Source organism: Macrobrachium rosenbergii, chromosome 12 (assembly GCF_040412425.1).
Source record: "Macrobrachium rosenbergii isolate ZJJX-2024 chromosome 12, ASM4041242v1, whole genome shotgun sequence".
Classification (NCBI taxonomy): Eukaryota; Metazoa; Arthropoda; class Malacostraca; order Decapoda; family Palaemonidae; genus Macrobrachium; species Macrobrachium rosenbergii.
This window is the reverse complement of record NC_089752.1, coordinates 108,058,892-108,086,715: the sequence shown is the minus strand read 5'-3', so window position 1 is coordinate 108,086,715 and position 27,824 is coordinate 108,058,892. Positions and strand designations below refer to the sequence as shown.

The window sequence follows — 27,824 nt, the reverse complement described above, 5'->3', positions numbered from 1 at the left end:
CTTCAAGAAGCAAGTGCCTATCATCTTCTGACAGACAACCCTACAAATTCAAGTATCATCCCCTCATCACTAGATATGATTGAGGAGGAGTCAGGGAAGTCAACTGAAAATCATATTACACAGAGACTGAGCCAGGTGAAGCAACAGATCCTTGGCCTTTGGCGTACTGTCAAGAGCTGACCTACTTGAACCGGATGACTTAGAGGTAAAGATTTCTTGCTCCTAAAAATCAACCCCACCCACCTATGGGCAACAAGTTCCCTGTGAATACTTACAGAGGCACTGTACACAAGGCCAAACAAACCACCTTGAACATCAATACATCCCCTGTAAATACACCTCGAAGATACTTGGGTGATTGAGCATGTACTGGTATGAGAAAATATCTCCTGCACGTCCACCAAAACTTATAATCGTTCTTTTGGAAAGTTACTAAATCCATGCTGGAAAAACAAAAGCATGGGGACAGACAGGTAAGGTCATTCAACCTCAATGTGTTCCACGATGGTCGTCAATCTCCAGTTGCTTAAGGAGCTAGAAAAAAGTCAAGAGATAAAATCCTGCCTGGTCCATTTCTTTCTCTCTAATTACAACCTCCTAGGATTTAGAACGAGCAAAAGATTAACATAACATCAGAATAAGTAAAACTAGATACAAACACATATTTTAGTACTGTAAAACCGTCTATACCTACATAATTAGTCCTATCAGTACTAACAACCTCATACTAGGTGCCGATGATGGCAGAAGTTGCATATGTAGCAAAGATTAACGTTTACCAAAATGATCTTTTGGCTAACACATTATATGAGACTACAGTATGAATGTGAAAAATGGAGGCAAGTGACAAGGGCACAGAACCACATCGCCCAGAGAACTGACCTGGTTCCCTGGCAACGGACTTCTTCCTTGGACTCCAACTGTCGCAGGGCAGCCCTAGGCTCAGGTTATAAACTGGCAAGAGCACCAACACCTTACCTCTTATAAGGGAATGCAAAAATAATTGCACAATGGGGGGATCTGCAGCAGTTCCCTAACCAATTAAGAAGAACCTTGTATTGACCAAAATAAGGTTTGTGTCCTGTTCTAAATTCTCAACATGCTTTTCCTGAACCAAAAGGGGAGCGAAAGGCAGAGCTAAAGAGGAAGCCTCAGTACTAACTAAACCATTAGCAAAGGAAAAGCCTAGACTGAGTATGGATAAGTACAGAAGGAGGAGCTGGAGAAGGGGGAGAAATGACAGGTTGATAACCTGACCTAACTAATTGCTTTGCAATCTAACTGCTTCCCTTCTCTTCCTATATCAACAAACTTAAGCAGAAAGTCCTTTGAAAATCCCTACTTCCTCACATCTATTCTGAAGATCACACTTAAAATCATTGCAGCTGACATAAGCAGTGAGTATCTCCTAAAAAATCAACATTCTGGTAACACAGTAATCATTCCTTCAAACCTGACGTTCTTAGCCGTGAAGCCAGTGGAGGCATCATAGGAAAAGTGAATGTACAGTACCGTGATAGCAGCAAAAAGCCATGAAATACCAACTAGCCCGCATATCCAATGGCAGCAAGCACAGGTGAACTATACAGTCATCCAGGCAGCCATTCAATCTTTTGTTTGAATGCCGACCCGCTATCAGCACAGAGATGTAAGCTAACTTTAATAGTAAGTATGATTCATCCCAAATAATTTATCTCAAATACCTCCAATACACCTGCCAATGTCTTCACTCTAGATCTAGTGTTATGGCAGTGTAACTCATTAATTTAACGAGTCTTTTTTTTTATTTCTATCTCCTTTTGTAATACCCACTTAATTATTCTTTGTATTTTGTCTAATGCGTTTTCATAATCCACAAACATTTGACGTGATCTCTTCCTCTTCATGTGATACTTTTTCTGTAGTTGCATCATTTCAGCTGTCCTTCAATAATCATGGGGTTGGGTGCACCATCCCTCCAAAAAATGAAAATTCCTGAACTCTTGACTCTAAACTTTAAGTCCTAATAGTGTCCAGTGTATTGTTATCCATAAACTTTACAGATATTTACCATCAACAACTGAATGTTTTTCATTATATGCAATCCAGTAGTGCAGTACATCCCTTTTGGTATAGTCCAATACATGGTAAGAGAAATACATATACCCGTACCTGTACACCACTACAGTACTACAGTATGCATACAGCACTGTATTTTATTTGTTATGTGTTATTAAACTTATAAAAAAAAGTAAAAACATTACTGAGTCTTAACAATAACAATCACCTTACCTTTGAGGGTGTAGAGGCAAAGGAGGAAGGCACAGGTGAAGGTAAAGCAAGCAGCATGAAGCGGGAGGCTGTTGGAAAGGGTGGTGAAGAAACAGGAAAATCCTTCCCAACAGTGGCAAGGTGAGCCCCCAGGAAAAGGGATTATTTATGGGGAGGCAAATGTTCACCTTGGGGAAAAACAGTACGCGTTGATAAAGACGAAGGCCTGTTTATCCTTAACACTCTTGGCACTGCTCTGTGGATAATGATGCTTCATCTGAAGGTATTCATAACTTGACTGCAAAAGCAATAGCATGGCTTGACAGGAAAGAATCTAAAAAGAAATCTGTTAAAAACTTAGATGTGCAATGGTTGTAAACCATCCTCTGGGCATAGAGAAAACACTGATCAATGAACTAATTCATACAAAATGAGCTTGCATTCTAAAATCGACACTATTGCCTTCTACATGAAGGGCACTTCAGATACAGTTCCCACCCTAACCTGGACATAAAGGAGTTGTAAGTACATCCCTCCACAAACTCACAAGTATATTGTGACAATGAATTCCCCCCAAATACATGAACATGAGTGATGGGGAATGAGTACAAATCCTAAAATAAGCAAAAATTCAATATCAGTCACTAAGCATTAATGATTAATAAAATGCCTTGACATACCCTGACACAAATAATGGGAATGAATCACAAAATATGCAAAAATTAAGTGCTCACTAAGCATTAAAGAAAGGATAACCTTTAATTAACATCAATGATGAAAAGTAAAAGATGGGTAACTAGCTACTGTGAAACTGGCAAGAAAAAAACCTACATAATAGTGAAAAACTTAATTATGGAAATTCTTTAAAAAAAAAGTGTATAACTGTGGCAGAATAAGGAACCCAGACTAAGGCATGATGTAAATTATCTTACTGAAACAAAGGACATACTCACAGTAAACAAACAGCAGTAATGATGCACAGGATTGGAGGACTAAAATCACTTACCAAATAAAAAAAATTAACAAATCATTATAAAAACGTCATCATGATGGGGATGAAAAAACGGGTAAATGAATGAATGCACAAAATAATTGGAACATTCAAAAAAATGCAAAGATAGTAATCCTGGGGGAGCAGCTTGTAATACATCTCCAACCAATTATGAAAAAAAATTATACTAAAAAACAATAATCCACACCTTATGAGGGCCACTGCATGGAATAAGGCTATTTAGGATTAATGGGTTCATGATAAAAAAATAGCTTTTAGCAAATCACACATGATCTTTCCACATACTATTTTTTACAAGATACTTTATTTACATGTCATATGATAGGACAAGGAAGCTAATAAAAATAAAAGATTTTCTTAATTTACATTTTAAAAATAGCGTATCTGGCCATGAAACTACCAAATGCAGTATATACTACTAATAATTCCTTCATGGGTACAAATTGACAAAACATTTGTGACAGTCTTCTTATTTGCTCCACTTGATACTACCAGTTCAAGTTTCAATTTTCCTGTAAAGGTTAATCATTCAAACTAGTTAACATATACTGTACACAAACTTGAGTAAATGCCGTAGTGCATTTTTCAGTAACTAAAAATACCTTATAAGTGACCAGCACATTTATTCATTACCAAAGGTTACTTTGGCATAGTTTTAAATATTTTTACATATAAGTTCTTACAGTAACTGAGAGATCTGTACCTACATCTAACCCTTATATAAGAAAATCGTCACATAAAAATGTTAATGATAATCACAATATAGTGTAAATCTAAAAGAACTTATTCAACACTATACCATAGTACTTGGCATGTTGTACCTGAAGCATTTCTAAAGCATAACATATTAAAAATCTAACAATAGCATACACACTTATTTTAGACAGCTAAATTTCCTAAAGGCATAGTCACAAGGAATGTTTAAGAAAATTGTTTTCCAGAACATAAGCCATTTCTACTCTAATATGACTGACATTATTTATAAATATATTATAGTATTTTAGTACCAAAGGGCAAAAAATTGTAGAAAATTTCACATCCTGCTGAATAAAAATACCTCTCCCATATCTCTGGTAGCATTCATCTGTTTGATCTTTTGCTCATTCTCATTGCACGTTCTATTTCAAACTGCCTGAGGTCCGCTCTTTCTAAAAAGTCCTGCTTCTCCAAATATCTGTAAAATAAAAGCAGCAATTAAGGTCCAGAAAAACATTTATTTAAATTCAGATATGCCAGGGAAATTAAATTCTCCACATATCTTATCTCTCCAGTCATTTTAAATGGCTTGTTAAAGTTTTAATTTTACATCCCTTCAGTAGCATCTCAGTTTCTGATTTTCTATACACCCATACATACATGAAATCATCTTTTCTCACTAATGTACATATCAAGACCCAAAATACCACTTTAAAACTTTTCAGCAGTTTCACATTACTATGACTGTGGGATATTGATTTTGAACATAACAACAACAAATTAACAATCAAGGACATACTTGGACTTCATCAAATTAAACAACTTGAGTAAATATGCTAAAGATGGGAAAGTTTTACTAGAAACTTTTGCAGCCTACCTCTCAAGAAAACTATGTTTAAGTAAAATGAGTCTTCATGTCTTCTTCTAAACAGAAAAATTACCAATTAACTACGATCCTGATGAAATTTTGTGGTGGGATATCGCCATATTGGATAATGGAACCTTTCTTACAAAATGCAAAGCAACAAAATCAACAAATTGTCATTTAATGCCAACCTTTAGGTTTTTTGGAGTTTCATTCTCAAAATGGCACAGAAATATTAATGATCACTTTACAAATGGCAAGTACTGTACAGTAAAACTTACAATACGATACTTAGTCATTGGTTATGAAATATAACACTGATAGAAAAATGTCAACATTTACATTAGATTTTGTAAATGAACTACAAAACTACATTAAACTATACTATATATATATATATATATATATACTGTATATATAATATACAGTAGAACCCCAGACCTCAACGCTAATCCGTTCCCAAAGAAGAGTCAAGATGCAATTTAATCGAGATACGAACTGATTTTTTCCATTGGAAATAAGTGAAAATGGATTAAACAATTCTTGACCACCACTTATTACCCTAACCTTGCCTTTTTATACAAAAAATTACAGATAAATTACAATTAAATAAGTTAAGAGCTAAATAACATACTGTATTAGATGCATTTTTTCATTTTTAAATGTATACTGTATATAAAAAAAACTGCTGTACATCCAATGCGCCATATTAGGCTACCAATGGGAGACTGCTAATAATAAAAAATTAAAAGTGCCATCCAAGCCATAAACTTTAGGCTTGGGAGACTGGATGTAAACAAACCATTAGCCTAGGTACTGTACTACACTGGGTAGTAACAAAAGTTGTTGCTAATAATAAAAAATTAAAAAACAAGCCTAATTATTCCAAGTAATTAACATTATTTTATTTATATTAAACCCGAGCCTCTATTTACAAAAACGTCTCCCGTATGCCTGCGCTGCCTTCGGGTAAAAAGTTGTGCTAAAACTCTTACATTCTAGTAATATTCAATCATTTAATTTTGCAACGGAAAAAAAATGTTTTTTTAAAAATCATAGCAATTTTTAGTTTTAAGATTAAGAGTTCATTTGGCTCCTTTTTGTCATTGCCTGAAGTTTAGTATGTAACCATCAGAAATGAAAAAAAATATCATTATATATTATATTATAAATATTGAAATATGTGACAGTGCAAAAAAATTGTAGTTTTTATATATATTTTATACAAATCAATTTTAACTCAAAACGAAATGGTCAAAAACTGCAATTGTGCTCAAGCAAAGTCTAGTAATATTCAATCAATTACCTTCATTTTAAGGCTAACGGATTATTTTTTCTTTGTATTGTACACTAAATTGCGACGATTTTGGTATATAACAAATTGTAAAACGATCAAAGCAACACACAGAAAATATTATCACAATATGATGCATGAATTTATTTCAATATCTATATATGATAATGATATTTTTTCATTTCTGATGGATGTAAAAAAATGTTTTTTAAAACTAATTTGCTGTGATTTTTAAAAAATTTACCATAAATCGAAATATTGTGCTAGAGACACTTCCCGTTTGTTTCTCAACAAAAAATGAAGCTAATTGATTGAATATTACTAGACTGTAGGTTTTTTTAGCATTTTACAACTTCATTGTTTTCGACCATTTCAAATCTGGTCGAGTTAAAGTTGACAGACTGTGTGGAAGGTCGAATTTTTTCTATTTATCGAGCAAATTTTATATGAAAATATAATAGTGTATGTGTTTTACTGATTACATGAAGAAAAGAATGGCAACCAGCCAGCCAATTAGGTTTTCTCAGAACTTTGAGTGTAAAATTGTTGGTTACACACAGTTGGTTAGAGACTTAACTTTAGAAAATATCTTTTCCTGAGAGAGATCTTTTCCTGAGAGAGAGAGAGAGAGAGAGAGAGAGAGAGAGAGAGAGAGAGAGAGAGAGAGAGAGAGAGAGTCTCTTTAATCTCTCGAGAAATGTTAATCTATTTGTTTCCTGTTTCACACGACTGACAACAAAATCTGCGATTTTTTTTTTTGGTCTTCCAAAGATGTATTACCTGTACTGCAGTATACATTTTTTTAAAACATGAACACACAAAATGTGTGCATGTGCACTAATACCCATTGGGTAAGGAGACTCAAATTAGCAGTATCTCTTCCTGAGAGAGAGAGAGAGAGAGAGAGAGAGAGAGAGAGAGAGAGAGAGAGAGAGAGAGAGAGAGAGAGAGAGAGAGAGAGAGAGATTATTTTGGATTCTAAGGCTTGGCAGATGTACAATTATTTTATTACCTTGGGGCTTTTTTTGTTAATCTTAGGACTGTGTACCTTATTGTATTTCAAGCACAGAATCATACATTTTTCCCTATAAAATCACTTTAAAATTTCTTTCTATATGCAATGGTGCGTCTTCTACTACGGCAAATATGGTACTGCCTCCAAAACACTATCACCAGCAATCTGTTTTTTGTTTATCCATACTAACAACAATTTTTCTATTTCACCTATTATGAAAGACCTCTGTTTTGTCAAACTCTTAATCCCTTAGCGACACCAGCACTTTTTATTGCCTCTTTGTGCTTTAACAATGTACTTTTGGTGGATCTCGGTAGCTGAAACTGAGATGCTAAATCAGTCACAGGAATGCCTCTTTCATACTTTTCAATAATCTCTTTTTTGAGTTCAATTGTGGTTCTTACCACCTTCCTTTTCTGCTTGTCTGCAATGGCTTTCTTGGGACCCATGTTTTTATCAAAATACAGTACAAAAAGCCACAAAAACTAAGGAAATGGATCAAAACACTGAAGCACAGCTGAGTGGGGTTTAAACAACACCTGGGAACAACGCCAACTAGCACCACTGACTGAAACATGAAACACTTTGTTTACAAATACAGGTATCACATGGTTTATCGGGTCAGATTCCGGGCTTTTGTTTGAGCTCCAAAGCAAAATTTACTCAAAATTTTTGCGTTGAAATCCGATTATGTCGAGTTGTGGTACGGTCGAGGACCAGGGTTCTATTACTGTATTAGACTTTGTCACGAACATTCTAAAGCAGCCTTTGAAAAATAGGTCAAGATTTCAATACTTTACTAATTATTTAAATTCACAGTCTAAAGAAAAAAACTTCTTACCTATTAAAATCAACTCTAGTTAGAAAAAAAAAAGGCATAAAAAATTCCTGGGGTGATCTAAATATGGGCAGTTCTTAACCCTCTCGCTTATAGCTCTTAACAATTACATCTGTGGGAAGAGGCAGTGACTTGAGCAGTGGGCATCAAAATGTTATACCATTTTTGTTCAAAGACATGTAGCTCCAACAATATTGAAAGTAGACCACTCAATTTTGTTTTACTTGGCACTGGAATCATTTTTCTATACACTGGCATAAAACAATCCCCCCAAAATAACTTTAACATAAGTGGAATAAGGAGTAAAAATTACAATATGAGAAAATTTTGCACTTTCCCCCCCAAAAAAAATTTGCCAAAATAAAAACTATCTGTGATACTCTTAGATTTTTATCCATAGCACACCCAGATAAATTATCTACCTATGGCACTGCAAGAAGTTGTAATTATAATGAGGAAAATATGAAAAAATGAATGACAAAATAGCATAACTTTTTTGTAAAAAAGTAACAGCCACCCACACAATATGTGCAAAAAACTCTCTAAACCTTTTTGTGTTCAGACACATAGCTCCAACAATTTTCAAGATAGACAGCTCAATTTTATTTCAATTGGCAGCTGAATGATTGCTCTATACAATGATATAAAAAAGTCACCAAAATAAATTTTGTAGGTGAAAAAAAAGAGCATAATTTATAAGATAAGAAAATTCTGCAGTTTCTCCCAAAATATTTTTCCAAAAAAATTACTTGCAATAAAGTCTTCTTTTGTTATCTATAACACCCAGATAAACTATCTACTTATTGCAATGTGAATTTGTAATTATAGTAAGGAAAATATAAAAAAATGAATGACACAGTAGCATTACATTTTCCGCAATAAGTGGCACTCAGTCAAGTGTTTGTTGCTCTCTCTCTCTCTCTCTCTCTCTCTCTCTCTCTCTCTCTCTCTCTCTCTCTCTCTCTCCTTTCAGAATAAAGATAAATGATGTAATTATAGAATGAAAATCTAAAACTATACAAAACAAGTAAAAATACATGTTACATATGTATAAAAAATATTTCCTCTCTCTCTCTCTCTCTCTCTCAGAAAAAGATAAATGATGTAATTTTAGAATAAAACTATAAAACTATAAAAAACATATCAACATACATTGCACATGCATAAACAATATCAGGAACACTTGCCAAAAATGATCCTCATCTTGGCTGTTGCTTTATGAAATATTTTTTTTTTTACATTTGCATATCATCAAAATGCGAAGGACTTAAATTTGGATGACGTCTATACCAGTCATCAGTAAACGAAAGGGTTAAAACTATGGATGTAGTGTACTGTATTTACAAGCAGGGAAATGTCCATGTTACCTCTGTATTTTCTAGGTACAGAACTAATTATCAGAACCAAATCTTATTCAGCCTCCCCACTGTTTGAGTTTCCTTTTTCAGTCTTTTGCTAAATTCAAACTCATGAAATCTTGTACTGGATATTTTGTTCCTAATTATTTGAAAAATTTAACATCATTAATCCTTTCTCCATCTTAAGTGTTATTTCATCCCCTTTATGCAAAGTTCTTAATAATTCTGTTTCTTAGATTTATCTCAGCTTAGTAAATCTTGCATTGCTCTGCTGATTAAAGCAGCATAATCTGCATATTTTAATGCTGTTTCTATTACTACTACGATCTAAACATTCTCTCTTTTGCCTCCATCAATTTTTTTTATTATGAAATCCATGAGGTGGACAAACAGCTAAGCTGACATTTCCCTGACAAGCTCCATAAACATAAATTTTTCATCTACTTTGTTAAAAGTCGATTTAAATTATTTTTCTATATTTATCAGGAACTAATAATAATAATAAATAATCCTCATTATTAAACTGCACCTAAAATAAATTCAATGGTAATTGTGAACAGAAGTTGGTCAACTCACCCATCCTTACTCTTCTTATGACTTTCAAGCTCTTCATCTATACCTTCAACTGCCTTAAAGTTATTCCAATCTAATTTGGTCTTTTCTAGAGTTGTAAGTTTTTGTTTCTTCTTGTCAATCATTCCTAATATACTTGAAAATCCACCTGGACGTTTGGTCCCTGAAATAAATGACTTAAATTAGTTTTCCTCTTATTCATATCCACAGAATAACACTTCCAAATGTTTGCTAAATCAAATTTTTATTTAAAAAAACCTCAGTAAAACAACTAAGTTTCCACCCTAAGACAGCTCACTGGTATCTTCTCAGAAGCCAAACTCAACTAAATGGGGCAGGAGATATTTTCAAAACCAAAATGCAACAGGGTACAACCTAGTTCCAGATTTTGCATACCATTTTCTGACTCCATTCCTTACACAGCTAAAATTAAGACACAGTGTTAAGTACATTACCTTCAGCATTTTCCAGAAGGTTATCAAAATATTCCGTTTTTCCACAAATATGCTCTAGGACACATACCATGGAATGCCAAGGAGGCTGTAATAGACTGAGATTTGTAGATACTGATATGATCTATTCTTCACACCTAGCACCATGTCACTTTTACCTGCCCCTGAAGTAGCAGCGCTCTCTTCATGGAAATTTCCTCAGGGATGACAATGAGCTTAAAACACCCCAAAAAATTTCTAAACATTCTTTGAGTATGTTACCAGATACCAGTGTCTAAAAGTTGATGGTGACTTAAAAAATTTTGCTTTGAATTAATGTACTGGCATTTTCCCTTACACCTGAGGCAAGATATGTAAGCAGCAGAATGAAGACCTAGGAAATCATGGAAAAAGGGATACATGAAGATCTAGACCTATTAGGAATTTGGGAATATAGAGCACATTGCAGAAGACAAAACTCATTTCACATCTGCCCCCACCCCCTGCAGCAAAGAGCTGATGTAATGTCTTCCATGATGATGAAATGAGACATCAGGTATGTCTATAAATCTGTTTACTCATTTACTTTTGTTACTCTTCTGTTTTTTCTTCATGTATGGGTATTCTTCTATGTGGAGACCTGTTTTGCAGGTTTACGCCATTTTTGCACTTTATTTATGTTTGTATATCCTGAATAATAATAATAATAATAATAATAATAATAATAATAATAATAATAATAATAATAATAATAATAATAATAATAATAATAATACTGAATGCCTGCTGTCAATGCTTCACGGCCAAGAGTAAAAAGCTTTTACTGTAGGCATTTGTGGGAGACAGGTAGACTGGCATCTCCTGTTGTCAAATTCAGATAAATTGAGTCCGAAGAATGTCTGATGAGGTGAACTGTACCAGTGACAAGACTAGCAGAAGCAGCAAGGACTAAAAAAGAGGAAGAGCAATCAGGCTGAGTATGAGGAGGAGGAGAAATCTTTGTGCAGTCTTTGAAGGAAAGACTCGCCTCCATAGATAACTGTAAGGATTGGAATGGAAAAGGAATCTAAATGAATCAAAATAAAATGGTGTTTTCACTGTTATGAAATTTTTTCAACAACATTACCATTACGTTAAGTTTGATATCACAACATTGCTATATCAATTTGGAATGTGTTCAATAGTTCAGATAAAGAAATATTCACTCCAAGTCAGTAAGGCAGCAGATGTTTTTAGCTACTAGCAGAAGAAAGCGAGGTTTAATAGAATGCTCACAATATAGTATTGTCTCCGTCATTTGAGCACTATTATGCTTGCCTTATGGTGCAATGGCAGTGGAATAGCCCACTTATGTACATCAGCTCAAAAGACTTAAATAACTTTTACTGCTGCTGCCTGAGAAAGGCCCATGAGATAAACTAGTGTTACAGTGGCAAATGATAGCTCCTGAATTAAGTAATTTCTGACTGTTTATGCCCATACAAGTAGGAAAAGGCTTCTGAAAAAGCCCTCTTTAAACAATGAGTGACAGGTGGATTCCTCACAAAACACTGCATGGAGGAACATAAAGACAGAAATTTAGAAGACCTATTTTGCACTGCTCCAACCCTGAAAATAAATGACTGACACAAAATTACCCTGGACTGAAGCCTCTGAAAACAAGGGAACAGAATGAGCTGCAATGCTGAGGTGAGTGTGGAGGTGGTGTGAGGAGGATGGGAAACTAAACAGCCAAGGTTATGTGCAGACCATGGACAGTAACGTTTGATGAAGCTATAGTAATACCATACTAACAGTACAGTAGTCAAACAGTGCCCTCTTTCCTGATGACATCATGCTAACTGGAGAATTGTTATCCACTTGAACTTCCATTCAACCCAAGTAAATATCTGATTATCTAAGGCAATGGTTTGTTTGACAGAAGGCAGTGAAAATATTCTGAAATGAATGTTATGGTTCATGTACACAAACCAATGTCTTATAATGATACCCCTTCCTCATTTACAACTGTGTACAGACGCCTTTACTCTAGAAGCTTTCAATGAAAGTGTGGTCTTATGCCTACAAAAGGAGAATCTAAAAAGGTCAAGGATCATAGTTGACACTGTACACAGTATACATACTATAGAAAGTTGGCTATAGTAAGTATACTGCTGCATACTTCAAACCAAAGCATAAGGCTGCTTGGGGGTAACAGTTTATGTGAACGAAATATTAAAATGTTTCATAAAATCTTATTGTTCACTGTACTTTCATACTCTATATAACAATAACTCTATTCATGCTTAATAGTTATGCTGGATTTTGCTTGAAATTTCCAGAAAAAGTTGGTCTTTTCAGAATTTACTCAAATGACATTCCCAGCACTTTCCGTCAAGTCCACTTTGGAATGTTAGCCTATAAAAAGAAATCCATGGAACAATAGAAAGTAAAAATTGATTATACCAATTTTTCTTGATACCTTTCAGTACTGCAAATACTGTTCATAATCAAACCCATACCTATATGGTTTTAAAATCTGTTTCATTGAACTTATTAGACTGGAATGGAGAGTAACTCTTACCTTTGTTAGTTTCCTTAACTGATTCGCTGGAAGAATTACCTAATGCTACCTCAGCTTCGGCAGAATTTGCATCAACTTCTTTCTCCACTCTGCAAGTTAGTAAATTAGTAAAAAAAAAAAAAAAAAAATACAATAAAGTAAACCCTGATACTGAAGTAAAATTGACATTCTATGTACGACCAAATAATGCTTAGTAAAAAATATCCTTTTTAACATTGAACTAACTAGTATTACATCTTCCATAATGCCTACTGTAGATTACGAATATAGCTGGTATGTAATACACATACAGTTTTAACAGTACATATCTATGATGCCATTTATTTTTTTAAAATTATACTCTAAGATACCAATAAAACAACAAACAAAACAAAAAAGTTAGAACAAATTTATACTGTCCTGTAATGCAATAAATAAAAGATTGTATTTGAATGTGATCACTCTCTCTCTAAAAAAAATTTTATATGTTTTTACTGACCTAAAATCATCTTGCCCTTTCTATCCAAATAGTCTTGGCCTAACCATTTTTACTACTTTCATGGTCTGATCCCTTCAAAACACTAGCCCCGGTCCATGAGACAAAACCTCCCACCTAAAGAAAGTCTCTCCAGATTTCAGATAACACTGAAATTTCCCAAGATCTTTACTCGATAAGTAAGACTAATCAGTACAGAAAAATCATACACAAAACTTGAAAAAACATAAAATCTGCTAAACATCTGGGCTGATGTTACATAATCAACCCAAAGGTCAAAGTATCAAAATGATTGAAAAGAAAATCAGAATAAAAACCTAAAATACTGTAAACCTATGCAAATTAACAAACCCCTGGAACAGTAAAAATTCTAAGGCCAAAAGAGAAACCACTGGGTCTTAAACAAAAATCTTACTTATGGGGCATCACTTTACAGTGACTGGAAATAATAAGTAAAATCCACAATTATCAAAAGACAAAAATTATTAAAAATGAGAGCTTTTGTGTGAAAGATTATCTGATATTTTCCCAGACTTAAAAAATGTTGTCAATTATCTTTTTAAGAAATACATGTATTTTTATTCAGTCAGCAAAAGAGTGAAAAATCTTCTTTCTACATTTTTGTAATTTGATAAATACAGCCCTGCTCATACACACAAATGTGGATTTTTACTAAACAAAAATCTTACTGTACTTATTCAAGGTTACAACACTGTGGAACCCTATGCATGCTTTGCCAATAACCTTCTAACTGAAAAAAATGTGAAATAACCCAAAACGCCACATAATAATAAAATATAAGATGCATAATTTCTATCTCACCTTACTTCTTCTCCAGCAAATTCAAAAACTTTAGTTATTTTGACTTTATTTGACTTTGCAGGGGTCTCCTCAGTTTTGGCTTGTATTTTGGCTGGTACAACTGGAGATGAGTTTGCTGCAAACAGAGTGCAATATTAAATAATACAACAAAGAGCTTATAACACTCATGGATACACTTACAATCATTTGTAAATTTAGTAACATACAATTAAAGTGCTCTAAATCTACTCAACTCGTAATTACTAATAACACATTAAAAGAGCAATACAATACAAAGATAGTGTTATAAGTTTTCATTTTCTATAGTAGTCATAACCTTTTACCTCAACTTTATCAGCAGTGCAGAATTAGTATAGCATTCTATTTTGTGTACTTGTATTCATCTCAATATTGATAATCCAAAAGTTTATCATACAATAATCTGTTAAACTTAGGTGATTGAAAGACATTAAGTGGGGTTTGAAGGGTGGTTACTTCTGTTCAATTAGCTTATACAATACTTATATGTTCATTATAATCCTATTAACCATGAAACACAGACACCCTATGAGAGTCTCACTGAGGGTCTTCAGTTAACCTAACCTGATAACCAACCTCACAATGAGGAACTATACTGCCCTCAAAGTACCAAAATAACTGAGAACTAGCCTTATTTAAATAGCTGTCATAATAGAGAGGTATATTTGGAAGATGCATGCAAGCCCTTGATAAAAACCAAGTTGGTCACATGATGACGACTTTAAGGGGTCCACACACACACTCCAACACTTATAGACATTCAAAACATGAAGCTGCTCTTAGATTACCTCCACATAAATACCAATTGAAGAAGACTCATTATAGCTGGGACAGTGAGCACTGTCTTGAAGCCTACAATACATATACTAATGTATATATATTCCTTGGACTATATTCTCCCCCTCCCCCAGCAGAAGAACAAAACAGCTAGAGTGGTCAGGCATCTGTTGAGATGCTACTGCTAGACAGATTAAGGTCCCTTCAAAGGATGGCCATTGCATTCTGCTGTTGGGCCCCTCTCTGGTCACAGACTTTTTTCTATGCCTACATCAACTCTGAATAGTTTGGCATATTACTTCTCAACACTGAATACCCTGCCTTGGATGTCCCATTTTGATATCCTCTTTTAGTTTTGAAATTCTTGTATCTGATTTGCAACATATTTCAGAAATGTTAATTCCATGGTTTAAGAAGCCCATTTTATTCAAGCATAATGCCATTCCAAGGGCCCATGGAATGGCTCTGTATATTAGACAGGGTTTCTCCGCATCTCATAGACAACTATATGAGTGTGGATGTCATAAAACACAGGTGGTTAAAGTCTGTAGAAGATTAATAAACCTTCATGTATTTGCTAGCTACAGAAACCCAAATTTGGATGGCTCTATTTATGGCTGCTTGCTTATCAAAATGGCAGCAGTTCAAGAAGCTGACTCCAAGACTTGTTTCCTTTTTTTTTTGGTGATTACAATGTTCAACATATCGAATGGCTGAGGTCAGTTACTGCCACAGATAATCATGGTGTTGCTGCTTTAGATTTTTCTACTATTTCTGGTTGTGAGCAGTTAATAAATGAATCCACACACCAATAAGGCAATTATCTTGGCCTTGTATCTACGGATGTTAAAAGGATTGTATGAACTGGTGTAGGTTTGCCTTTGAGTTCATCTGATCATAGTTTGATTTAGTTAATGTAAAGATGGATCAGGCTGTTCCTGATGCTAGCTTTTCAAGAAAGATATACTGTACTTGAAATCCCGGGCAAAATGGGATGATATTCACCATGATCTTACTGAGTTCAGGTGGAGCAATATTTATAGAAGTCCGATGTTACTTAGTGGTTAAATGATCACCTTAAGATTATTAACAAGAGAAGAATTCCTCATAAAATCCTCTAGTTTCATCTTAAAGAGAAGCCATGCCTAACTGCTGCATGTAAGCAGGCCTACCATGAAAAACAATCTCATCATTTATGGAGGAACAATCAAACAACTTTTTGTCATGCAACTTCACCGAGCTTAGAAGTCAAGCTCAGGTTGTGTATAAGAGAACTGAGAGAGCTTATAATGAGGGCGTGAAGGAGATCGTGCCCTCCAGTGATGACCATATGTGGTGGTCTACCCACAAGCCATCGCTCTTTGGAAGCGATATGGTTGTTGGCCAGGAAAACAAGATTGTTCAGTGTGCTGATGATGTAAAACCTGTGGGTGTAGGAAAGTCTCCACTTATAAGAAATGAAGCTGCCCTTAGTCTCAATTGCGACACGGACCAGATCAGTGAACAGTGTGGTCGGTGGGGTATAATGCTAAACTCCAATACAGTAAAACGAAAACACCACTGATTAGCATATCTCGTAGAGATGTTCCACCCCATCCTCCCCTTCAGGTGGATGATACTCGGCTGAATGAGTCTGAAGCTTTAACTATTCTAGGTGGAACTTCTGACTCACAACTTGCTTTCGAGAAACATCTAATGAAAGTCAGCAAATGCTGCATGAAAGTTAGGTATTGTACTTAAGGCCTCGTATATTGATAACAGTGATAAAATCAATGCAACTTACAGGTCATTTGTCCTTCCTTTACTAGAATACGGTGGATGCCTGCTTCTGCCAGGGATTTATTTATTTTAGATAGAGTAGTTCGTTGTGGTAAGTTTCTGTTTCCTAATATCAGAAGATGACATGGACTATCGACAGATTGTCTCGCTTGTCAATTTTTCATAGGCTGTATGTTAACAGAGATCTTTCACATTCACACTGATCCCAGATCCCCCTTTTCCTGCTGAGAGCAACTAGATTTGCTGAACAGCAGCACCAATATGCATTTAATATGCCTAGCTGTTTAACTTCTCAGTTCCAGAGGTCTTTTATTCCTTACATCATTAGACTGTGGAACACTCTCCCCGAGGATGTCGCACAATTGGAATTTCAAAAATTCAAGCAAAGATGCAATGCACTATTACCCTAATAAAATTCTCCTTATATTTTAATGATTTACTAACATTTTTATCTATTGATTAATTTAATTTATTTTTTCTTTAATAAGTGCTTTCTTCATTCTGTACTTCCTATCAGCTTTTGTTACTTCTTTCTAATGAACATCATATTCTCTGTAATCTTGAACTTCAAGTCAATGGCCCCTGTAGGCTTGTTCCATATGAATAGGGTTCATCTTCTGAATAATAATAATAATAATGTAGCAAGGTCTGGAGAACAAACTGACTGCATATGCCTATGATTCTACTCTTCTACACGTTGCTCCTTCTTATGGTCTTAGGTCTGTGGTTCCAGAATCCATGAATAGAGATCTGGCACATCCACGAGTGGAGTAGGCTTTAGGGCATAAGGCTCCACCCTTCTAAAACTCAATGTATGATAGGTAGTTGATCCAGAACTCTTTTGCCTTTGCACCCTGATTTACATTGAAATGGTATGGTTTTAAATGTTTGTGACTCTTTAAGATTTTGGTTGCAAACTCTTGTTTAGGAACTGAATTTTCAGAAGCATTCAACTCTTCTTCTTCCTTGTTTGGGGTACTGGTCTCCACTATGGTCTTTGGGTGCTGACTCTCATCTCAGACTCTTGGACAGAGTTATGGCTCAGTCAAACTCATTTTGCCAACTCTTAATGATGGTTTGCAGTAAAGACATAGTGTTAAAGACAGAAAGCATATTCGTTATGTTTGTTAAACAATATGTACTGTAACAAAAAACATCCTCTGCACTCTTCTTAACCTGAATGAGCTGTTTTTGCTCGCAACACTAGGGGCAGGCTGTTGCTGCATACAGTGCGTCGTTTTCCACCATCATGTTTAATACTACTCAGTTTCCTAAGAGTTCTATCATGGCTACAACTAAAATTGGGAATAGTTTGCCTAGTGCAGTAATGGAGTCCTCTGATCTCCAAATGTTTAAGCAAGGAGCAAATTCATTCCAGTTCTTTGCTAACATCTGAGTTCAGGTGTATTGGTCTGAATTTCTATTCCCTCACTTTTATTTATTTATTATATTTTCCAAAAACTTGTCTCTCTCTCTCTCTCTCTCTCTCTCTCTCTCTCTCTCTCTCTCTCTCTCTCTCTGCAGGCTGATTCCCCTTTGGAGCCTTCTTGTGTTTATAATCTGTTGGCTCTTTCCACAGTTTTTAGCTCAAGAATTAAAGAAAGACAGAATGAAAGAGATTACAGCACAGAAGATGACATTACATATATCAGAACCAGGGTTCTAGGGAAATGCCATACACATTACTTGCACCAGCAGGGTCAAGATGCCCTTGGAAGAATAAGCTTCGAATCGGATGGATTGTGACGTCATTTAATTTTTTCCTTAGTTATAACAAATTAATCAAATGGGTGGCCAATAAGGTTCCTAACAGTATTGATATTAATTTTTAAAGATTTGTAAGTTTATACAAGGCTGAGCCTAAGTGCTAATAATACTCCCAAGAAGATGATTTCTTTATGCATTTTAACAAAGCTATGTAAATATTGTAACAGGAAAATTACTTTAACTAGAAAACTGAGTACAGGTAATAAAGAGATCTTATCTTATGTCTTTTCTACATAACCTATCATTCTTGAAGCTTCTAATACTAGTAAAGACCCTCAAATTAGGCTCATTTCCAGATGTCAATATTGATATTAATACTAGTGTTTAAAAACATAAATCAAAGTTAAATGAGGGGATTTTAGTTTTGACATACTACGGCTTACCGTGCTTACATCTAATGTACCTAATTGTATGATCTTTGAATTGTAAAGTTCACAATTTGGCCAATTTGCTAATGTTTGTATGGAAAGAAATGACTTTATACTTAACTGCAAGCATTTTGTTAAACCTTTGAGGATTTGGAGGGAGGGGGTCAAAATCTGTCTGGCCCAGAACACTCACCCTTCACTGACTGAACAAGAGTACCTATGAATTATTTTTTTTAACACTTTGTGAAACATTCTCTCTCTCATCATAACATTGCATTAACTCATATATTGTTCCAGGTGATTTTCCTTGGGTATTGCTCAAATTTTAAAAGTTTTCTTTCATTATTTAAGACTGTGTATCCTATTGCACATGCACTCCATTTCATTTTGGTGTCATAATGTCATTTATGAGTAAGGTTACATGGCAGGTTTGGCAGAAGAATGACTAACATTTTATTCCAACCTGTTGCCTCATATAACACTTGAATGAATGATGGAGAGCTTATTACTGCATTTGGATATCAATGATTTTACAACGGTAGAATTTTTACAATTTACTGTTAAAAGAAATCAAGCAAACAACAAACATGTCTGGACCTTGCAGCTCTGCCAGATGTCGCATTATTGAACAATATGCGTCCAGAGATTTAGGAAAACTGTTGCCTCAGTTTTGTTGCTGATAGTACAAAGAATCTATAATCTGGAAGTTGTGGAACAGCATGCTAAAAAATTATGGATTACACATCTGTTTTTCTTATGGAAGAAGTAATTTTATTATATAAATAATGTGTATAATTTTATCTTCAAAAAATTTTTTCTTTGAAGAAGATCATCAAAGAATTTTCACAGTACTACAGATACCATTTATCATCTGGAATTCACCTTTAGGAAATCAAAGCGAGCACGACAAAGAATGTGCAATTGTACGCACTACTCTGCTCATCCTATATCCATTATTGTCCCTTTTATTTTATACTACATCCTCTCACTTTCAATACCCATAGTGTATAGGGTTGTGAAGGTAAGCTCACTGAAGGCCTTAAGCCGATACTGTACTTGGCCCTAAGCCCAAGTCCTCATATATGCTTTCTTGTTAATACATATTACTTTATGTTCTATTGATGTCTTGCTTCTGAATATTTACTTTATCATTTTTCTTTCATTATTATTTTTCCTCTCCCTTGTTCATCTCCTGCTTGAGAGAGAGAGAGAGAGAGAGAGAGAGAGAGAGAGAGAGAGAGAGAGAGAGAGAGAGAGAGAGAGAGAGAGAGTGTGTGTGTGTGTGTGTGTGTAAAACTTATCAATCTTTTCAATGAATCACAATAGTTTAGGTTTTTCCATATAATTTGAATTTATCATGCATGGAAAAGAAAATTAATACATAAATGAAATATGTTTCGTGACATACCTGCTACTGAATTTGAGCTGCTGGGTGTCTTTTTGTTCCCTAGTAATGATGCCCAACCAGAGGGTTTTGCTTTGGGTGCTGGTGTAGGTTCATCAACATCAGCTAAAAAATCTGTAATAGAAATGATTGCAAATATGAACACAAACATAAGACAAAAAAAAATGAACAGAAATTCTTTGCTGCTAATTTATAAAATTAGTTTTCATAACAGGGTAGGTAATTTACCTGGTTTTACTGTCAATACTCAACAACATGACTGTCAAAACAACAATTAACAGGGATCATTAGCAACTCTTAGGATTGAGGAGGAAAATACTTCTTCAAATTTACTAATTGAATACTGTACATCAAACTTGACCTGGACAAACTGGTTGTGACTGCAGTCTTCTTTTCTACATGATGAATACCTACACATGGGTGATGTGCCTTACAAAAATTAGCATGTAATGTATACTTAAGTAATAAACCAAAACAAAATAAAGTTGTCAATGACATGGAAAGTAAAATTATGAACAGGTCCTATATGTAAACCAAAAGCTTAGAAAGTCAAACTTCCCTCTGATTGATAGTCAAGACATGCTCTGGGTTTTCCTTAGAAAAATTTTCTAGAAATATCTCCAAAAATTAGAAAGCAGCATTAAACAAAACTGACTAGCCAGTAGAAGTGATATTCATACTATAAAAAAACATCAAAGTTCTAAAATGAATGATCTGAAAATGAATTATGGAGTTCAACACCACCTGTAAAATTCCTATGGCCTATTTGTAACATATTCACAATAAATGACAATAAAAGCCAGATCCTGCATATCAATTCAGCAAGAAAGAGAAAGGACTGAAGTGCATAACCACATCATGCACCATCCTTGAATCCATACCAAACGGCCCCTAAATCTAGGTTGAGATCAGCTGAGAGAATAGAAGTCCAGAAACAGTTCATAGTTGAACAATATCCCCTCAAAAGGAGGATATGAAACAGACTCATACAGGGCAGTGGCAATGGTGAGCACCTTCTACTGCCACCCCTAATCCTAACCAGAAAAGACACAGCATAGGTCAATAGTTGTATGAACAACTGTGTACTTATTATGACAAGGTGAAATTGAAGATTTTATACAAGAAACTTATATATAGGAAGAAGGCTGCCAAAGCAAGAGAAACAAAATGAAATTAATTCATTGTTCTAGTATCCATGATACAGGCAGTCCCTGGTTATCGGCGGGGTTCCGTTCCCGACGGGGTGACGACAACCAAAAATCGCCGCTAACCAAAAATCGGTGATAATAACACTCATCCCTGGTTAGTGGCGCTGATAACCGGTTAGCGGCGCCGCCAATAAGAGGCGATCAGCGCTGATAACTGGTTATCAGCAACAAAAATCTGGTTATCGCCGTCGCTAGACAAGCGCCGTAAAACCGGATCGCCGGTAACTGAGGCTGCCGATAACCGGGGACTGCCTGTATACAAAACAACCATCAAGCCCATAACAATAAGTGTTGATTTAATGAGCTTCACAATCGAGTCGAGTTCTCTGACCACAACAGCAATAAGGATGTTTTTATCTGGGTCTGCATTTCGTGGCAACAATGTTATAATAACCTGAAGATTTTGTATCAGTATAACCTACATAAAGGTACAGTTTGCCAAAAGAAAGAAAACAGAACCAAATCACTGTTTCAGTATCCCTGAAACATAACATTAAATAATATAAAAAATGTTGTAAAACTAAGCTTTACAAATAGAAACAAGTTCAGTGACCAGTCATAATGGATGTGAAAAGTGAGGGATGACAGTCAGGTGAGTGGATGGTAGCCAATCCCCTCACTTACCTGCCAACAGTTGACTACCTTGTTCCCAAGGCTCAATGACAACAAGTTTACACCAACGGTATACCCATATAAAAGATGAAAGTTTACATTCTCATAGGAACAAACAGCATTTTACAAAACAATAAAATACAGATGTGTGCATAAAACTCACCACCATCTATACCAGTTTTATTTAATTGTCTGGTCCTTATTTTGCGTTACCTTACCTGCCCACAGATCATCTTCTTTGGCTTTATTTTCCTCTCCTTTACTATCAGCTTTCAACAACTGTGTTTCTTTTGGTTCCTCCAAATCTGCCAGTAAAGGGTTTTTTTTTTGGTACCTTTTTTTTTTTGAACTTTCTTAGACTGTGACTCATCATCTGCATTCAACTCCTCAAGATCATCATTTCCACTGTCAAGATCATCATGGTCACTTTCCACTCCTGAAAAACACAAACTATCATTCAACATTCAAAATGTATCTTAGCATTGAAATACTTGTTTAAACTGTCAATGTGCAAAAAATGGTTCACAAAATGTCCAATAATATCCTCCAGAATGGATTACTTGTGATCAACATGATTCATTTTAAACTCAGATTAACAAATAAGGAGCACTGCATCCTAAATAATAGCAAATTTTCAAAGTATTTTCCATTTTTCCTCTTCCCTTGATATAAGAACCTGAAGTATTTTACACAGAAATATTTTACGCACCAACCTGAAAAGGCCAGTGAAACTTTGTAAAGGTACTTAATGAGCTACCAACGTATTCCAACTTTTTTTTCACAAACTCAGGATGAACGAGAACAAGATGGATCCTCAACCTTCTCACCAATCTACTGGCACCAACAAAAGAACTGCAGGACTGCTGACTTACGGGCTCTTACACATCATCTGCAATGTCCTGCACAAAAAGCCTCTCTCTAGCAGGAACTGCTGAAGTGGTCCCCATCTATGAATAGACCAGTGGTACCTAAATAGGTGGGGCTGATGCAGGAGAATGGGTGATAGGGCATCTCTCTGAGCTTCAAACAGAAGAGCCAAGAGCTGGGATACCACTCAGCCTGCAGACAACGAGGAGCCACCAGGGTCATCATGAGTCCTGGAGTGACCTACACTTGGTTGATCAGTTGCTGGATTAAGGTAAGTGGAGGAAAGGCATAGAAGTCCAAGCAATCTTGTGGGTGCTGAAATCATTCTCTATCAAACCCCAGGGGTTCAGGATAGGAGAGAGGAACACTAATCTTTCTTTTCACTAGTGTGAACACACTGATCACTGGTGTTTTTCAAAATTCAAACAACCTTTCCACCAGTCAAGGAACTAGGAACCACACTGTCCCTGTGACTTAGCCCTGGGACCTAAGCAGGTCTGCTACCTCATACCTCCTTCCTGGAATGGGTTGCTGACAGCTCTACTGTGTGGCAAACCATCCACTTTCGCATCTGCCTTACCAACAGACAGTGGGGAAGGGAGACTATCCCAGCTGCTTGTTAATGTATGACACTGGAGTCATGTTGTCACACATAAATGCTACCAAATGGACCATCATCTATTCTTGCAATGCCTGTGTGGCTAGTACTTGTGTTAACATTTCTATGAGGCTCCAGACTTTATATAACTTACATAGCCCACACTGGCAGTTCTAGCTGGTCCACATTCTATATCCTACCATCCCAATCAATTACCATACAAAAACGTGTGTGTAAAATCTGGGTAGTTTGCAGAACGACAGACACAGGCTTTCAAATTACCTCTGAGCGGAAGTTTAGTCCATGTTTCCAATATTTAGTGTTACCTAAGGGTCCAAAGGGGTTAAGCCACCCCCACCCCGACCCCAGCCAGGTTAGAAAGGTAAGGTCTGGTTAAGTCAGGAGACAGCATTCTACAAAAGGATAGGTTTGTTTTCAATGGCAGAACCTGTGTCCATCGTTCTCAATTGACTCCTAAAAATTCTGTATAGTATGCCATTTTTAGGTTATGCAACACTATCTTTGTTAACTCTCAAACTGCTGAAATATGTTTTTCTGCTTGCTAACAACCTCATCTATCTAACAGTATAATAATAAAGGAACCCAATAGGAACTGGGTTTTTGGTGGGAGAAATGTGGGAGAAATATATCATCCTTATAGTATTTTGGTTGCTTATCAAGAATTTAACATTATTTTTTGTTGGTAAACTGTAATTAACCTGTAATTAACATCAGAAGTTGTATGCTGGCCATCCTGGAATGCTATTATGCATGCGCAGTGTTATAGGGGAGCTTTTGGTAACACGGCCTGCTAAGTTAGGTTAGGTTAGGGCCTGCTAGGTTAGGTTACGGCCTGCTAGGTTAGGGTACATAAGATTAGTATAGTTCCTTTTATAATAGGTTTCCTTAGCCAATACCTTCTTAAACATATGGCTCCCTAATGACTCGTGCATGCACGGAACCATTCCATAACAACAACATGGCAGTCAGGTCTCGGTAATTCTAAGCCGTAGTTCCGCTGTGAGCTAGACTATGGCAATTGACGTTTTCCTATGTTATTTTACTTGCTTTACAAGAATTCAAAGTAATATTTTGTTGGCTGGCTGTAACTAAACTGTAATTGACCTTTGAAGACTACCCGACGGGGTGATCCACTCCATCGGTGTCGTGTAGTCTTCAAAGGTCAATTACAGTTTAGTTACAGCCGGCCAACAAAATATTACTTTATATTCTTGTAAAGCAAGTAAAATTACATAGGAAAACGTCAATTGCCATAGTCTAGCTCATCATGGAACTACAGCTTAGAATTACCCCGGTCTTTCTCCGAACGTTTTCCCCCACCCAAAAAACCTGCGTTCCCAAAGGTTAATAATAATTCACAGACAATAAACACCACCACTTCCTTCATCAGCAACACTTTAGTAGAAAAGTATAGGAAAAATCAATTTCCAAGGTAATAGTCCATGCGGAGCTCTTGCTTAGAAATCTCGCTTAGAAATAACCGGTAATTCTATGTGTTAGCTCCGCGCCTGTTTTTACCTTGGAAACTGTTTTTTTCTACACTTTTAGGGCTTCTGATACTGGCAGTGCATTTGTTTGTTGTCGGCCAAATGGAATGCCCCTTCTCTGTGTTTAGTACTAGCCCGGGGGCGGTTGGGTACCCATACATTAACAAGTTATTGCACTTGTTGGACAGGATATGAACCTTTCCAAACAGACGTATATACCCGTGCTCTGCCTTGTGAAGATCGCGTATGGAAAACCTTTGTTGGATGGACTTCAGGGGTTAATTACAGGTTAATTACATTCATGCGACAAAAATTTAATTTAAATCCATAACTAGCAACCAAAAAAACTGTAGAAAAAGTCAAGTTAGAAGGAAATCGCCACCGCGGAGCTACTACTTATATCTATCAAATACCCTAACATCTAGTGGCAAACAGGTTAAAGGTTTGTAACCTAACCTAACGCCAGATATAGCTTACATACCCATCAGACTACCCTAGCCCAACCACAGTCTAACCAACTGCCTAATAACACTTAAAATCTTGAGCAACTTTGGCTACATTGCCCTAGCCTAAGGCCGACAAAGCACTTGGCTTAGGATTATTAGCATGGAGGTCATGGTTCCGCCAAACATCGGCTGTCCTTGGTCTTACCATCGGGAACAAAATCTTCATCGCTGGTGTCGGACTCAAAATCTTCTTCTTGCAGCATGATGTAACGTTTTTATTACGTTGCAGAAAGACAAAATAAGAATAAACTATTCAAAGACAACGTATTTGTCTTCCACAATTAATCTAGCTCCTCAGTAGCTCAATCAAATACACAATACAAGCTCTTGGAACGGCACGCCACAATTCAGCTCAGTGCCTAGTTAATTTAGCTTGGTCCAACATTCCCTCTGTAACGGCTCCTCGATAATTTGTTTGATATGCTGATTACTCATTTGGGTTAATTTTTATATAGTTTTGGGTGAAAGGTTTCTATTGGGTATTATTTAAATTTAATACCACAACTCTGTATTGAAGTTTTTATGCTGTCCTCTCAAATTCTCTTAAAATGCTTTATAAGAAAATCATAGTAAAATCGTTTGCAAATTTAGTTACCGAGACATTACCGCCTTTGGGGCTGGAGCTGGGGCTGGAGCTAAACTTCAACGGAACTCATGGGAGTGGTTGTGATATTTATGTAAGAAAAAATATTCCTTATTCTTCTCTATATATATTGTCTGCACTGAACGATGCCTTTCCGCCTGTTTCAATAATGTTTACTATATATAGTTACAGTCCATAATTAGGATATTTTGTTTCATAAGTCTTCCTGTTACAGGCTATAATTTTGAACTTTTTAAACCTTACCATCACGAGATTGAATTGTAATCCTGAAATTATTTTTTCTCAAATGATTTGTAAGGTCACGTGGTCACAAGAATAATAAAAACGAATATAAAAATGATACGGATAATGCTCCGAATAAAACAATTCAGACAACTTAGCTAGTTTTACGCTCATATCAATGTCATATTAAATTTGCTGTAAAAATATATGCATGTGCCACCCATTCATTTCCAGAATTTTTGTCTTTTGTTAATTATTCCTTATGAGCTTGATGGCACGTGCGCTACGCTGAGCTGGAACCCGAAGCCGCCCGTCATGTCTCCCCTACCCTCCCGATCCCCTACCTACACCACCTCCACCCAGGGCAGACAAACAGGTTTGCAGGAGGAGGGTGGATGTGCCATGCCTCCCCTACCCACCCGATCCCCCACCTGCCTGGCCACCTGGGACAGACAAACACGTTTGCAGGAGGAGGGTGGAAGTGTCATGTCTCCCTTTCCCTCCCAATCCCCTACCTTTCCCACCAACGAAATCCCACCCCTGGGGTGCCAGACAAACAAGAAAGATCCACTCGGATTTTATTATTATAGATTTTTATCTTTTATTTTCTTCTAAGTAATTTTTGAATGGTAAGTTTTCAGAGTTCCTTCAGAAAGCAGGTATACTTAACGTTGGAAATGTCAGTGGAGCTCGTTTGTGCCCGGCCTTTAATTGTTAATTTTATTAAAAATAGCTTAACAATAGAACCCAAGCTACCGAGTATTTGACTATTTTGGGTCATGCATAAATGCAATAAATTTGTCTTTGGTATGGACACACCTTACAAATATTTTAAAAACATTTATCAGTTTAAATTATGTGATTTCTTCAAGAATATTTTGAACCTAAGCTTTACCAACTATTGATTATAAAACTCAGCTAGAATATCAAAATGGCTCTGCATAGCAAGATCCATTGCTTTTATTGTACTACACCAGTCTGTCATAGACTGTTACACCTCACCCTGACGATCCACAAAGACCATGATTCCTAATTTCCATCTTATTGTCAAACTTCCCACACGTTAAGGTTGCTTATAGATTAACATTTAAATCCTTCCCTACTTATACTGGTGTTCTTGAGACCTCTGCTTTTTCTTATTTCTTAATTACTCCCTTTATCTTTCCTTTCTCTTCTTCCCACTTTGTCAGTGATTCACACCACATTTCTTAACATCCCAACCTTCCTTTGTCATTTGCACTCCAACTTGTTTCTACAGTTTACAGTTGAAGTTGTCTATTAATTTTTCAAAAAGTTTATTTTATCCGTTTCCAATTAATTTTTTTCATTGTAATTATTAAAGCTTTGAATATTGCTTAGATTTTAGAGATTTTTCCTCTTTTCACAAAATTAG

At 35.9% G+C, this 27,824-nt stretch overlaps 2 protein-coding genes across 2 annotated transcripts in view; one reads left to right on the top strand and one right to left on the bottom strand.

The window, feature by feature from the left end:
* LOC136843853 (inversin-like) overlaps positions 1-27,824 on the top strand; it is a 649,403-nt gene that overhangs the window by 179,779 nt on the left and 441,800 nt on the right. The gene's annotated exons all lie outside the window — the stretch shown is intronic.
* Positions 4,194-25,950, bottom strand: LOC136843850 (craniofacial development protein 1). Its single transcript, XM_067112684.1, is given in 8 exon segments — positions 4,194-4,436; positions 9,905-10,064; positions 12,896-12,984; positions 14,193-14,307; positions 20,310-20,420; positions 22,345-22,438; positions 22,441-22,562; positions 25,751-25,950. Coding segments are annotated over 8 exon segments (843 nt in total). The 5' UTR covers positions 25,809-25,950; the 3' UTR covers positions 4,194-4,342.